Below are 12990 nucleotides of genomic sequence, written 5' to 3' on the forward strand. Positions count from 1 at the left end.
CTACATACAGTATGTGACAACAAAAATGTTCGTACGTACCATCATTCGTAACTCGAATGTTCGTAAGTAGGGGAGTATCTGTATTGGTGTTTTGTATGATGTGAGTGACTTCATGGTCACCGACACATCCCCCCCTTAACATTCCCCCTGTGTCGGTCGAGACCCCCCCCCCCCCGCTTCCACACACATACACTCCACCAGTCCCCTCTAACAGGCATCAGCGTTTTCCTTTGCGTTGAAAATGCTTACGGGGAGGCTTTTATGGACAGCGGAGGGGCTTCCAGGACTTGCTGGATTGTGATGACGCAGCATTTGTTTGTTAGGGGGTGTTTGGGGGATGTTCAGCCTTTGCCAGCCTATAAAAGCGACGGGATGGCACCCAACGTGACCGACGCTGGCGAGATCCTCTTCGACGCCACACGTTAAAGGTAAGACGACGCACACCCGCGCACCAAAACCCCCCGAATGGACGTTGGCAAAAATCTCACCGTCCAAAAATAAATAAATAAAGCAATAATTGGAGTATTTGGGGGTACGTTCCAGCCCTCCCCCAAAAGTCACAGTGTAATAGCATTTATTTTTTTACCCCAATCCAATTAAAATGAGCACCAGATATTATTTTGAAATTTTGGATTTTTGAAAAAAAAAGCTTTGATAGTCAAGTCAAAGTCAAAAAGTCAAAGTTAGCTTTATTGTCAAATATGCTAATATGCATGACATACAGCATAGATGAAATTAAGGCACTTATAATGTGGCTAAAAAAAAGACAGACAATTGACAACTGACAATACATGTAATTTGTGAATGTAAAGTGAGGTAGCGTCGTATGTAAAGTGAGTTAGTGTCGTATGTAAAGTGAGTTAGTGTCGTATGTAAAGTGAGTTAGTGTCGTATGTAAAGTGAGTTAGTGTCGTATGTAAAGTGACATGGTGTAGTAATTCAAAAAAAGAGGTCTTGCAGAAAAAAAATAGAGTTGAGGATGATAGTACAGCGTGTACTCAGAATTCGGTGAGTGTGGTAGTGGGAAGGAGCAGGGGAAGCAGGGCTGGGAGGGAGTTGAGTCTCCTGACTGCCTGGTGGCAATTATAATGTGTTCGTTCTTTGTAGATTTTTCCATTTATAATAATAACAATAATAAAGGTAAATCCAATCCATTTATATCCCTCATGATACAGGTAGTAGCGTCGTAGGTAGTGTCGTATGTAAAGTGACGAGGTGTAGTAATGCAAAAAAAGGAGAAAAAAAAGGTTGAAGTGAGGTATTGCAGAAAAAAAACAGAGTTCAGAATGATAGTACAGCGTGTACTCAGAATTCGGTGAATGTGGCAGTGGGAAGGCGCAGGGGAAGCAGGGCTGGGAGGGAGTTGAGTCTCCTGACTGCCTAATGGCAATTATAATGTATTCATTATTTGGATTTTCTTTCCTTTCTTCATTTCACATTATGATTATTGTTGATTATTTGGAGATTTTATCCCTGCTATCTATGCTGTTTACCATTTTTTAATAACCGTCGCAAATTCCCTTTCCTTCTTTGCTTTCATCCCGCCCCGCCCAGCTCCTCCCTCCTCGCCATGTCTCAGATCGCCAAATCCGCCTCCAGCCAGGGCGCCGACGCCAAAGACAACAAGGGAGGCGCACCGGCCGCCTCCAGCAAGGCCACCAAGACCGGTGAGCCCAGCCTGGGCACCTTTAAAGTGAGTTTGGTTACATCACTCCGATCCTCGCAAGACATCCTGGTAACCACAAAGTCATTAAGAATATCAAGGCTAAAATATAAATGACGTCATTAAAAAAAAAATTACATTTGTGACGTCGATTGGAAAGCATGCTTGGGGTGCTACGTCGCCATCTAGTGGCCTGGCATGCACATGATGCCATTTTCTCTTTGCTATGAATAATAATAATAATTATTAATTATTATTATTATTATACATTTCATTTCCAAGTGCCTTTCAAAACTCTCAAGGCCACTTTACAGTCCCAGGATAAGCTTTTCTGTGGGTGAGTAGCGGCAGCCACACGCGCCAGCGTTCACTCAACCTGGAAGTAACTCAAATAGATAGAAAGCTAGCTAGCTAGCCAATAGATAGCTAATAGCTAGTGAATAGATAGCTAATATCTATTGAATAGATAGCTGATAGCTATTGAATAGATAGCTAATAGCTAGTGAATAGATAGCTAATAGCTAGTGAATAGATAGCTAATAGCTAGTGAATAGATAGCTAATAGCTAGCGAATAGATAGCTAATAGCTAGTGAATAGATAGCTGATAGCTAGTGAATAGATAGCTAATAGCTAGTGAATAGATAGCTGATAGCTAGCAAATAGATAGCTAATAGCTCGGCGCCAGCATTTCATTGGTTTAATAAAAACAAAAGAGAGTGGAAAGAGTCACCATTTTTAAAAGCAAACAAAAAGGTCTTATTTTGCAATTTAAAAAGTATTTGCTATGATTAATAATAATAATAATAATAATAATAATAATAATAATAAAACATTTCATTTTCAAGCGCCTTTCAAAACTCTCAAGGTCACTTTACAGTCACAGGATAAGCTTTTCTGTGGGTGAGTAGCGGCAGCCACACGCACCAGCATTCACTCAACCCGGAAGTAAGTCAAATAGATAGAAAGCTAGCTGGCTAACAACGACATACAATATGTTACAAAGAATAACATTGCAAATATGTTTTTATACTGTTATGACAATAACACTTACATATTTTGTGTTGCAGTTGACATTATTCGACCAGGAAAACTTCCAAGGCCGCTCGTTGGAGCTTCAAAGCGAGTGTCTGAACGTTTGCGAGCGAGGCCTGGAGAGAGTGCGTAGCATCATCGTAGAAAACGGCCCGTAAGATCCACATTTGGGTTGATGTTGTGGGTTTTTTTTCCCCCCCTTTCCTCGTCACTCATTTGTTTTCCTTGTTTTTTTCCTTCTTGACCTTTCCACCCCAACCGCCCCCTGGCAACCCTCACCGTTACCCCCCTTTTCTTCAGCTTTGTTGCCTTTGAGCAGACCAACCTCCGTGGGGAGATGTTCATCTTGGAAAAGGGAGAGTATCCTCGCTGGGACACCTGGAGCAACTCGTACCGCAGCGATTGCCTCATGTCGCTCAGGCCCATCCACATGGTATGTATGGTTAATCTGGCTAGCTACCTCTTGGCTAACTATTAGCTATCTGCTAGCTGGCTGTCTGGCTTTCTCTCTATTTAGCTTTCTATTGGCTATATGGCTATCTAGGTGTCTAGCAATCTGTTGGCTATCTATTAGCTATCTACTAGCTGGCTGGCTGGCTTTCTATCTATTTAGCTATCTATTAGCTATATAGCTATATGGGTGGCTGGCTATCTAGGTAGCTATCTGTTAGCTATCTACTGGCTGGCTAGCTAGCTTACTAACTATTTACTTCCGGGTTGCGTGGACGCTGGCGCGTGTGGCTGCCGCAGCTCACCCACAGAAAAACTGATCCTGTGACTGGAAAGTGACCTTGAGAGTTTTGAAAGGCGCTTACAAATGAAATGTAATAATAATAATAATAATAATAATAATAATAATAATAATAGTGCAGAAATGGATCTCTTCCAAACTACCAAATGTAAATTGCGTTGTAGTTTGGCGAGAAGCTCGCTAGCTAGCTGTTAGCTGTATAGCTAGCTGGCTGTTAGCTGTCTAGCTGGCTGGCTGTTAGCTGTTCGCTGGCGAGCTGTTGGCTATCTGTCTTTCTATTATCTATTTATTAGTTATACATTAGCTAGCTGGCTAGCTATTAGCTGTCTAGCTGGCTGGCTGTAAGCTGTCTAGCTGGCTATGTTTTACCTATTTATTATTATCAATTCGCCAGCTAGCTAGCTAGCTGTTAGCTGTCTAGCTAGCTGGCTGTTAGCTGGCTAGCTGTGGGTTATCTGCCTATTAGCTATTTATTAGCTATCCATTAGCTATCTGGCGAGCTACTGTATTAGCTGTCTAGCTGGCTGGCTGTAAGCTGTCTTGCTGGCTAGCTGTTGGCTATCTGGCTATGGATTACCTATTTATTATCAACCACAACTGTCAAGGTCACTTTACAGTCACAGGATACTGCAATTGGCAAGTTTTTAACGATACGAGCGTTCAGTTAAGTTATTTTTGCCCCACCTACAATGCTGTTCATTAAAATAATAATTTAATTCACTTAGCTTGATGCTATTGCTCATAGAATACAAAAAGTACATCAAGTGTACATGATGCCAATACTGGCGTTGCTAAATGTATGTACGTTCACTGAATTTTGATCATACTAATGGAAGGACATTGACTTAGCGCGATGTTGCATTGATGCTAATGTTGACAGGACAGCTTGGAGCACAAAATCTGCCTGCATGAGCTCTCTGACTTCAAGGGCAACAAGATGGAGATCCAGGAGGACGACGTTCCCACCCTGTGGGCGCACGGATTCTCCGACCGGGTGGGCAGCGTGAAGGTCCCGGGGGGAGCGTAAGTCCAGTATCGTAATTTAGCTGATGCTAATTTAGCTTGTCTCCAAGTGGTTAATGGGTTGAAATCGTTTGGGTTGTGTATGATATAAATTTGCATGCGCTTATGTAATGTCTGCACATTAAACGGCTTTGTGTATGTTGCTTGTTATGTGTGTGTGTTTGTATGACTGAGCCCGTGGGGAACGTGAATGTCCTATCTCGAGCTTAGCTTAGCATCCACAACCAAAGAGATGACGACGAAACCACTAGCGCTTCTGCTGTACATGGCAAATATTGCCAGAGTGTGACAAGGCGTCAAATCGTGCTCTCCAGTCACATTGGTTTTGTTCTTGTTGACACACCAATGTGTATTTTGGGACTTTTGACATTTTTATGTCCCCTGAAATAATGTTTGCTCTTTCAGCAATAGAAAAAAAATTGCATGCGCAATGCTCTGCATGCTAATGCTAAGAGCGGTAAACTAAAAGAGGTTTTGAGCAATTCTAATGCTATTTCTGAAATCCCTCGCACATCTCGTCCCCAATATATCATCAAAACGTGAATGTGTGTAATGGTATCATTTTGGCTATCTATCTATCTAGCTAGCTATTAACTATCTGTTATCTAGCAAGCTAGATTTCTATCTATTTGAGTTACTTCCGAGTTGAGTGAACGCTACCGTGTGTGGTTGCCGCTGCTCACCCACAGAAAAACTTAGCCTGTGACTGTAAAGTGACCTTGAGCGTTTTGAAAGGCGCTTATATTTTTTTTGTATTAGTCATCTATTAGCTAGCTAATCTCACTACCTAGCTAGCTATACAGCCAGCTATATGGCTGGCTACCTCGCTACATAGCTATTTGATATCGATTTGCTAACTAGCTATCTAGCTGGCTACCTAACTAGCTATCTCTTTATTATGAATGAAATGTATATTATTATCATTCAAATGTATTATTATTATTGAAATGTATTATTATTACTATTATCCTATTATTACTATTACTTTTATTACTATTATTATTTTTATTTTAAATGAAATGTATTATTACTATTATCATTATTACTATTACAGTATTACTATTATTGTTACTATTATAATTACTCTTATTATAAATGAAATGTATTATTATTACAATTATTACTATTACTATTATTTTTATTATAAATGAAATGTATTATTCCTATTATGACTATTATTGTTACTATTATTACCGCTATTATTATTACTATTGCTATTATTCTTACAATCGCTACTATTATTATTTTAATGACGTATTATTACTCGATTTAAACCAAACTAGTGCCCTCTTGTGGCATTTGTAGGCACCTGTAATACATTTTAGCGACATTGTGAATGAGTAGGAAAAGGTCGCCCTCTTGTGGCAGTTGAAGGCATCGCTCGCTTGCTTGTTCCTCAGGTGGGTGGGCTACCAGTACCCAGGCTACCGAGGCTACCAGTACCTGTTGGAAAATGGCGACTACCGCCATTGCAATGACTTCTCGGCCATCCAGCCTCAGATCCAGTCAGTGCGCCGCATCCGCGATATGCAGTTCCACCAGAGGGGGTGCTTCAATTTAACTTCCGCTAGCAAGTGAACGGGCCACCAACCCTCGCGCGCGTTTTTATTGACTCCTTCGATCCATCGGTGATTATTCAGCGCTGGCTTTTTATGGCGATGATAAATAAAACATGTTTGGGAAAACAAATGCCTGTTATATCTCTGATTTGGCATATTTGAATTTTACGGCTGACTGCTAACAGTGATGAAAGCAAAACAAACTTAGCATGAAGCTAATGTTATCCATGAGTAAAGTACACCTAAGTTACAATACAATACATATTGATTTATATAGTGCTTTAACAACAGCTGAAGCTGTAACATGGACAGGTATCATATACAGGAAATAAATTATAAGCTAGCATGATGCTAATGCTAATAGTACTGTATAACAACTATATAAATGAAATGTATTGGTATTATTATTATTATTAGCTAGCTGGCTATCTGTTAGCTATCTATCCAGCTGGCTATCTATCTATTAGCTGTCTAGGTTGTTAGCTGGCTATCTATAAGCTATCTATTATCGAGCTAACTGGCCATCTATTAGCTATCTAATAGCTAGTTAGCTAGCTATTTATTTGAGTTATTCCGGGTTGAGTGAACGCTGGCACGTGTGGCTGCTGCTGCTCGCTCACAGAAAAACGTAGCCAGTGACTGTCAAGTGACCTTGAGAGTTTTGAAAGGCGCTGACAAATGAAATGTATTATTATTATTATTATTATTCACAACGTTAGTCTGATCATGCTAATAGAAATAAAATGGATTATTATTATTACTATTATCTGGCTATCCCGCTGTCTATATGGCTGGCTGGCTAGCTAGTTGCTATCTAGCAAGCTACCTGGCTGGCTATTTGCTATCTAGGTGGCTACCTAGCTAGCTATCTATTTGCTATCTGTCTAGCTGGCTATATATCAGCTATCTAGTTAGCTATTATCTATCTACCTGGCTGGCTTTCGAGCTGGCTAGCTATTAGCTATATATTAGCTAGCTTTCTATTTAAGTTACTTCTGGGTTGAGTGAACGCTGGCGCGTGTGGCTGCCACTGTTCACCCCCACAGAAAAACGTATCCTGTGAATGTAAAGTGACCTTGAGAGTTTTGAAAGGCGCTTAGAAATGAAATGGATTATTATTATTATAATAGTAAGGAAACTGCTCCGTGCACTGTGAAATATGTTTTTCATTTCATTTCATTCATTAGGCAGGTTTATCGAGTGGCAACGCAAGATGGCCGCCGGTGACATCACTTCTCACGCCAGCAAATAGGCATCTGCTGATAGGATAAGTGAGTTGGTATAGGCACAATTTCTTTCATTTCCTCTTCCTTTTATAATAATAATAATAATAATAATAATAATACATTTCATTTATAAGCGCCTTTTAAAACTCTCAAGGACACTTTACATAACTTTGCTGCTGTGAAAATTTCTCCACTGCGACACTAATCAAGGCTAATCGAATCCAATCAAGCTAGCATGATGCTAACGCAAATAGTGGTAAGAATAAAGCACCTTCGGGGAGGTTTTATACATTTCCCATTTTATTTGTACGTCATCACGCGGGAGAATGAAATAATTGATTGACTGAGGGAAGAAGATCCAAGGGAACGTTTTCGAATATGTAAACCGAGTGGAAGGGAGGAAGTGAGATGAGATCAACCGGCGAGGTTCTGGTCCGCCCGTCCTAATGAGAGAGCTCGTGTGGGATAAGTTTGTAATGGGCGCCACATGAAGGGCAACGTTGGGCCTCGCCCTGGTGGAGCCAGAACCAAACCACGGCCGTGTTGTCCTCCTCACCTGCGCACATAACACGTGCCTTGGTTAGCCGTGTGCCATTATTAGCTTTGCTTCAGTTTACGATCAGCGTCAAATATTGACGGATTATCTCCATTTGAGATTTTTGCTCTTCCTATTTGCCCTATACAGTGATACCTTGTCTTACTAACTTAATTGGTTTAAGGATATAAGGCAAAAAGTGTGTATACCAAAAAATAATTTCACATAGGAAACCATTAAAATCAGAATAATCTGTTCCCAGGTCAACATAATTTTCTACTTTCTAATTTTCTAAGCCTTAAAACTACACAAAATATACCTTATTTTACGTATAATAAATGTGCTATGGTATTATAATTAAAGAAATAAACTGTACTGTATAATAAAGTCGTTTTATTTACATTTGTGATAGTCGTTGATGGCTTGATGGAAAAAAGTTCATATGCCAAGGTAAAGTTCGGAAGCCAAGGTAAAATTTTCATAAATTTAACGTTCGTAAACTGAAAAGTTTGTAAGCCAAGGGGTTCGTAAACCGAGGTATCACTGTATTTGTGACTTACACACGCATCCCACAATCCTCTTGTTGCTGATGGAGGGCACCAGGTGAGGGTCCACTTTGGTACCGGCGTACGCTTTGGGCTTCATCGTGTTGTACGGGTCCTGAAGCACACGTCACACCACATGTTTATTTTACAAATTTTATGAAAATATGCATTTAATTCCCCTAAAATAGTTCAGTGGGGGGCTAAGATATTGGGTCAATCATTTGGCCCAGTGAGCCTTCAGCCTCTATCCATTTGCTATCTATTAGCACATGTAGCTGGCTATTTATTAGCTATATGGCTATCTAAGTAGTTGGCTAGCTGTCTAGCTGGCTACCTATTGGCTATCTGTCACGCTAGCTAGCTATGTAGCTTGCTATTTATGAGCGATATGGCTATCTAACTAGTTGGCTAACCGTCTGGCTGGCTATTTATTAGCTATCTGTTAGCTAGCTGGCTAGCTTTCTATGCATTTGAGTGACTTCCGGGTTGAGTGAACGCCGGCGCTGCTGCTTCTCACCCGCAGAAAAACTGATCCAGTGACTGGAAAGTGACCTTGAGAGTTTTGAAAGGTGCTTACAAATGAAATGTATTATTATTATAATAATATTCATCTTACCTTGCCCTCCTTCATGGCATCCATGATGATCTTCTCCAAGCCGGTGGCTTGCTCCTCATCTGTGGGGATTCCTGAAACCGCATTCAATTCATTGTATGTTATTTTACAGGTTTATTTCCGTGCATGCATGAACACGTCACAATTTTACATTTTCTAAGTCCCAAGTTCCTTGGCAGTATTTATGATCAGAAATAAAATATTTCAATGACGTCACATCCAACCATTGTCTTTACATGTTGCGTCTGATAAAGCTATTTTTTCAGACATTTGACATAAAATGTCATTGATTATCAAAATGAAGTCGTGCTAATAAACGCGTTACTTTATATTAAATACAATTAACCGTATAGCCATTTTCCAAACACAAGTGAATTTGTGGTTTTAAAGGCTTCGTCCCATTCCAGCTGAGGCAAATATTAGCCAAGTCGCTTCGTCCTTGTCGCGGACAAATCTGCCTTTCGGCTTGATTCAGTTTCCGCAGCGATTAACTCACCTCCGGAAGCCATTCCACGGCTAAGAGCGGGGACCAGAGGGGCCTTACGGTGCCCCACTGCCCGCAAAGAAAAGGATGAAGATCTCATTGACCAAAGCGCGAGTAACCTTGCGGCCGACATTTTGATTCTGGTTGCTTGGAGTTGGAGGAGCGTAGAAGAAGAACGAGAGGGACACGAAGAAGAAAATTGAATTTATTTTTATTAAGTTATTTTTTAATGCATCAAATTGAATATTAATACAGTTATAATATTTTAATTGCTTCATATATGATTTGTGTTTAATTTTATTCGCTTTGTCGAGTAAACATAATTACTTATAACTCCACCATTTAGTTTGTTTATGTGTTTTGTATTACGACCCTATTGTGTAGCCAGTGTGCGTTTTTTGGCATGTACCGTCTTTATAAATGTGATTTTAACGTTTCAATTTTGAATCGAGACGAAAGTTTTCTGTCTTAGTTTTGGAATCGGTTGGTTTATACGCCGAGCGCCATTCGAGCGGAAGCGGAAGTCGCCAAACAGACGAAGGCGGAGGTTTACCCCAGCGTCAAAATGGCGAACAGGACAGTGAAAGACGCCAATAGCATCCACGGGACGAACCCGCAGTACTTGGTGGAGAAGATCATCCGAACACGCATTTACGAATGCAAGTACTGGAAGGAGGAATGCTTCGGGCTAACTGCCGAGTTGGTGGTCGACAAGGCCATGGAGCTCAAGTTCGTTGGCGGCGTGTTCGGGGGCAACATCAAACCCACGCCGTTCTTGTGTCTCGCGCTTAAGTTGTTGCAGATTCAGCCTGAGAAGGACATCATTGTTGAGTTCATTAAAAACGAGGACTTCAAGTACGTGCGTTTACTCGGCGCCATGTACATGCGACTTACTGGCACTGCGGTTGACTGCTACAAGTACCTGGAACCGCTTTATAACGATTACAGGTATAGTATTTACTTGTCTTCACATTATTGCTCTTCTGCCCAACATTGTTACATGTGAAATACCTTGCTTTACGAGCTTAATTGGTTCCCAAACACCGTGTAAAGTGAAAAGTGTGTATCCCAAAAAATAATTTCCCATAGGAAACCATTAAAATGAGAATAATCCGTTCCCAGGACCCCATAAAACATCATTTTCTACTTTCTAATTTTCTAAGCCTGAAAAGTACACAATAATATATGTGCTATGGTATTACTTCTTTTATATATATCGAAATATAATAACCGGGACTATGTGCTATGGTATTATAATTAAAGAAATAAACTGTACTGTATAATAAAGTCATATTATTTACCTTTGTGATGGTCGTTGATGGCTTGATGGGATGGAGTGGCCGGTGACCGGCTTTCTCTGCGATAATTTTACCTTGTTCCTCATCGATTGTGTTATGTTAAGCCGGGTTGATAGCTTTTTGAATCATGTGTACAGATGGTTTGTGCGGGTTATTTGTGGAGCCTGACTAGTGGGTGCGGATAGAGCGCAATATTGCCTCGCCAATATTTTGACCCGACTTGCCATTTCAATTTGTCCACAGGAAGATCAAAACCCAGAACCGTAACGGCGAATTTGAGTTAATGCACGTGGACGAATTCATCCACGAGCTGCTGCACTCCGAGAGAATATGTGACATCATCCTTCCACGCCTGCAAAAGCGCCAAGTTCTAGAAGAGGCCGAGATGTTGGAACCACGCATCAGCGCTCTGGAGGAAGACCTGGACGAGGACCTGGATGACGCGGAGAGCAGCAGCGAAGAGGAAGACGTCGGCGGCGGTGTTGGCGAGCGGCTCGACGGGTTACCCGGACCCGAACCGCACAGGCGAGCTCGCCGCGATGACCGACCGCGACACTCGCCGTCACCTCGGCGCCGCCGCAGTCGCTCACCCCGACGCAGGAGCCGCTCGCCCAAGCCTCGCCGTAGCTCCCCCGAAGCTCGTCGAGAACGCCGTCGCGGCAGCAAAAGTCCACGTCGGCACCGGGAGCGTAGACGCCGCTCTAAGTCTCCAGCTACTCACCGCAGGAGCCATCGGCGTCGAAGTCACTCCAAGAGCCCCGAAAAGAAGAAAAGCCGCAAGAAGAGTCGCAGGAGCGATCAGTGAAAAGTGGGAGGGTCCTTGCGAATATACTTTTTGTGTGTTTTTTTTTTTTTTTTGAGTAGGAGGGCAATGCGCTGTGATGCCGTTACAAAAAACTTTTTGACAGGGACACATCAATGGAGTTACGGCTTCTTCACTTGTCTCGGCTACTAATTGTATGCGCACTTTTGCCCAAATAACCTTTTTTTGTTATTCCTGAGATGACCTTACTCATGTTTCTTACAATAAATAGCAACGGGGATCTCTTTATTTTTAATGAACGACTCTTTAGTCATATTCATATACAGTAAAGTCTCGTTATATCGATATTCAAGGGAGTCCGAAAAAATATCGATATAACCGGGACTATCGATATATCCAACCCTGTTTGCATGTCATTTTCTCCGTGCGTGCATAGAAATAGTATCGATATAACCGGGACTATCGATATATCCGATATCGATATAACGAGACTTTACTGTATTAGTATTATTAGTATTAGTATTAGTAGTCGTAGTAGTAGTAGTAGTAGTATAAGTAGTATTAGTAGTAGTGGTAGTCATAATACAGTAAAGTCTCGTTATATCGATATCCAAGGGAGTCCGAAAAAATATCGATATAACCGGGACTATCGATATATCCAACCCTGTTTGCATGTAATTTTCCCCGTGCGTGCATAGAAATAGTATCGATATAACCGGACTATCGATATATCCGATATCGATATAACGAGACTTTACTGTATTCATATTTAGCTTGTAGTCGACATGCACATTCCACCATGATGTCCCTGATCCACTGGTGGAAAGACGCTTTGATCCTCTCCTCTTTCATCTAGAACTGCTTCATGTCATCACAAAGAGGGTACAGCAAGTCCTGAAGAATGAATGAATGTCTCTGTGTCTTTGATTTGTCATATTGTCTCTATGCTGTCATATTATTTGTTATTTAGTTTTTTTTTTTTTTTGTTCTTTTGACTTCAAGATGGCGCCGCGAGAGTGGCTGCCTTTCCAGCAGCTCATGTATTTTGTTTTTCTACTTTCATTCCTTTCATTACTTTGCTGCTGTGAAATGTAAATTTCTCCACTGTGAGACTAATAAAGGCAAATACAATCCAATCATTTAAAATGCACAGTGATACGTAACGCCTTGGCTTATGAACTTTTTTTCGGGATGCGCACGGAGCTGCCTCAAGGAGTGACGTGTCGTTCGTGTGCCGAAACGAAAGTAGATAAACTTTTACGTAGACCAGGGGTGTCAAAGTCATTTTTTTTGCCACGGGCCACATTGTAGTTATGGTTTCCTCTCGAGGGCCGTTATGAATTTGGGGAACCCATTAGAATTTTTTTTAAATCCCTTCAAATATTACATATAGAGCACACAGCAAATTAATGAATAACTCGTTTTCAAATCTGAAGTCAAGAATAATGACTTTTATTGTGGTTGACATCCAAAAATATGACATTTTGGCTCAGATTT

At 41.1% G+C, this 12990-nt stretch overlaps 3 protein-coding genes across 3 annotated transcripts; 2 read left to right on the forward strand and 1 right to left on the reverse strand.

Moving 5' to 3' along the window:
• The first annotated feature begins 281 nt into the window (after positions 1-281).
• Positions 282-6159, forward strand: crybb1 (crystallin, beta B1). Its single transcript, XM_089020418.1, has 6 exons — positions 282-428; positions 1555-1693; positions 2732-2850; positions 2997-3129; positions 4328-4470; positions 5871-6159. The coding sequence occupies exons 2-6, from the start codon at positions 1571-1573 to the stop codon at positions 6046-6048; spliced, it is 696 nt and encodes a 231-aa protein (XP_088876544.1). The 5' UTR covers positions 282-428; positions 1555-1570; the 3' UTR covers positions 6049-6159.
• Positions 6160-7533: 1374 nt separating this feature from the next.
• On the reverse strand, positions 7534-9596 carry cox5ba (cytochrome c oxidase subunit 5Ba). The gene is made up of 4 exons (XM_089020316.1): positions 9445-9596; positions 8952-9022; positions 8351-8450; positions 7534-7811 (listed from the first exon to the last, which is right to left on the reverse strand). Exons 1-4 carry the CDS (start codon positions 9563-9565, stop codon positions 7699-7701), a joined length of 405 nt encoding a protein of 134 aa, XP_088876442.1. The 5' UTR covers positions 9566-9596; the 3' UTR covers positions 7534-7698.
• Positions 9597-9956: 360 nt separating this feature from the next.
• On the forward strand, positions 9957-12664 carry prpf38a (pre-mRNA processing factor 38A). Its single transcript, XM_089020774.1, has 2 exons — positions 9957-10380; positions 10974-12664. Exons 1-2 carry the CDS (start codon positions 9998-10000, stop codon positions 11533-11535), a joined length of 945 nt encoding a protein of 314 aa, XP_088876900.1. The 5' UTR covers positions 9957-9997; the 3' UTR covers positions 11536-12664.
• The last annotated feature ends 326 nt before the right edge of the window (positions 12665-12990 follow it).

This window comes from Hippocampus bargibanti, linkage group LG18, assembly GCF_051943395.1.
Source record: "Hippocampus bargibanti isolate YZ-2025 linkage group LG18, ASM5194339v1, whole genome shotgun sequence".
Taxonomy (NCBI): domain Eukaryota; kingdom Metazoa; phylum Chordata; class Actinopteri; order Syngnathiformes; family Syngnathidae; genus Hippocampus; species Hippocampus bargibanti.

Coding starts and splice junctions, on each gene's coding strand:
- cox5ba (XM_089020316.1), bottom strand. CDS start 9,565: ATGTCGGCCGCAAGGTTACTCGCGCTTTGGTCAATGAGATCTTCATCC. Junction 9,023..9,444: donor CCGTGGAATGGCTTCCGGAG/GTGAGTTAATCG, acceptor ATGCGGTTTCAG/GAATCCCCACAGATGAGGAG. Junction 8,451..8,951: donor ATGCCATGAAGGAGGGCAAG/GTAAGATGAATA, acceptor CGTGTGCTTCAG/GACCCGTACAACACGATGAA.
- crybb1 (XM_089020418.1), top strand. CDS start 1,571: ATGTCTCAGATCGCCAAATCCGCCTCCAGCCAGGGCGCCGACGCCAAA. Junction 2,851..2,996: donor ATCATCGTAGAAAACGGCCC/GTAAGATCCACA, acceptor CCTTTTCTTCAG/CTTTGTTGCCTTTGAGCAGA. Junction 3,130..4,327: donor CGCTCAGGCCCATCCACATG/GTATGTATGGTT, acceptor TAATGTTGACAG/GACAGCTTGGAGCACAAAAT.
- prpf38a (XM_089020774.1), top strand. CDS start 9,998: ATGGCGAACAGGACAGTGAAAGACGCCAATAGCATCCACGGGACGAAC. Junction 10,381..10,973: donor CCGCTTTATAACGATTACAG/GTATAGTATTTA, acceptor ATTTGTCCACAG/GAAGATCAAAACCCAGAACC.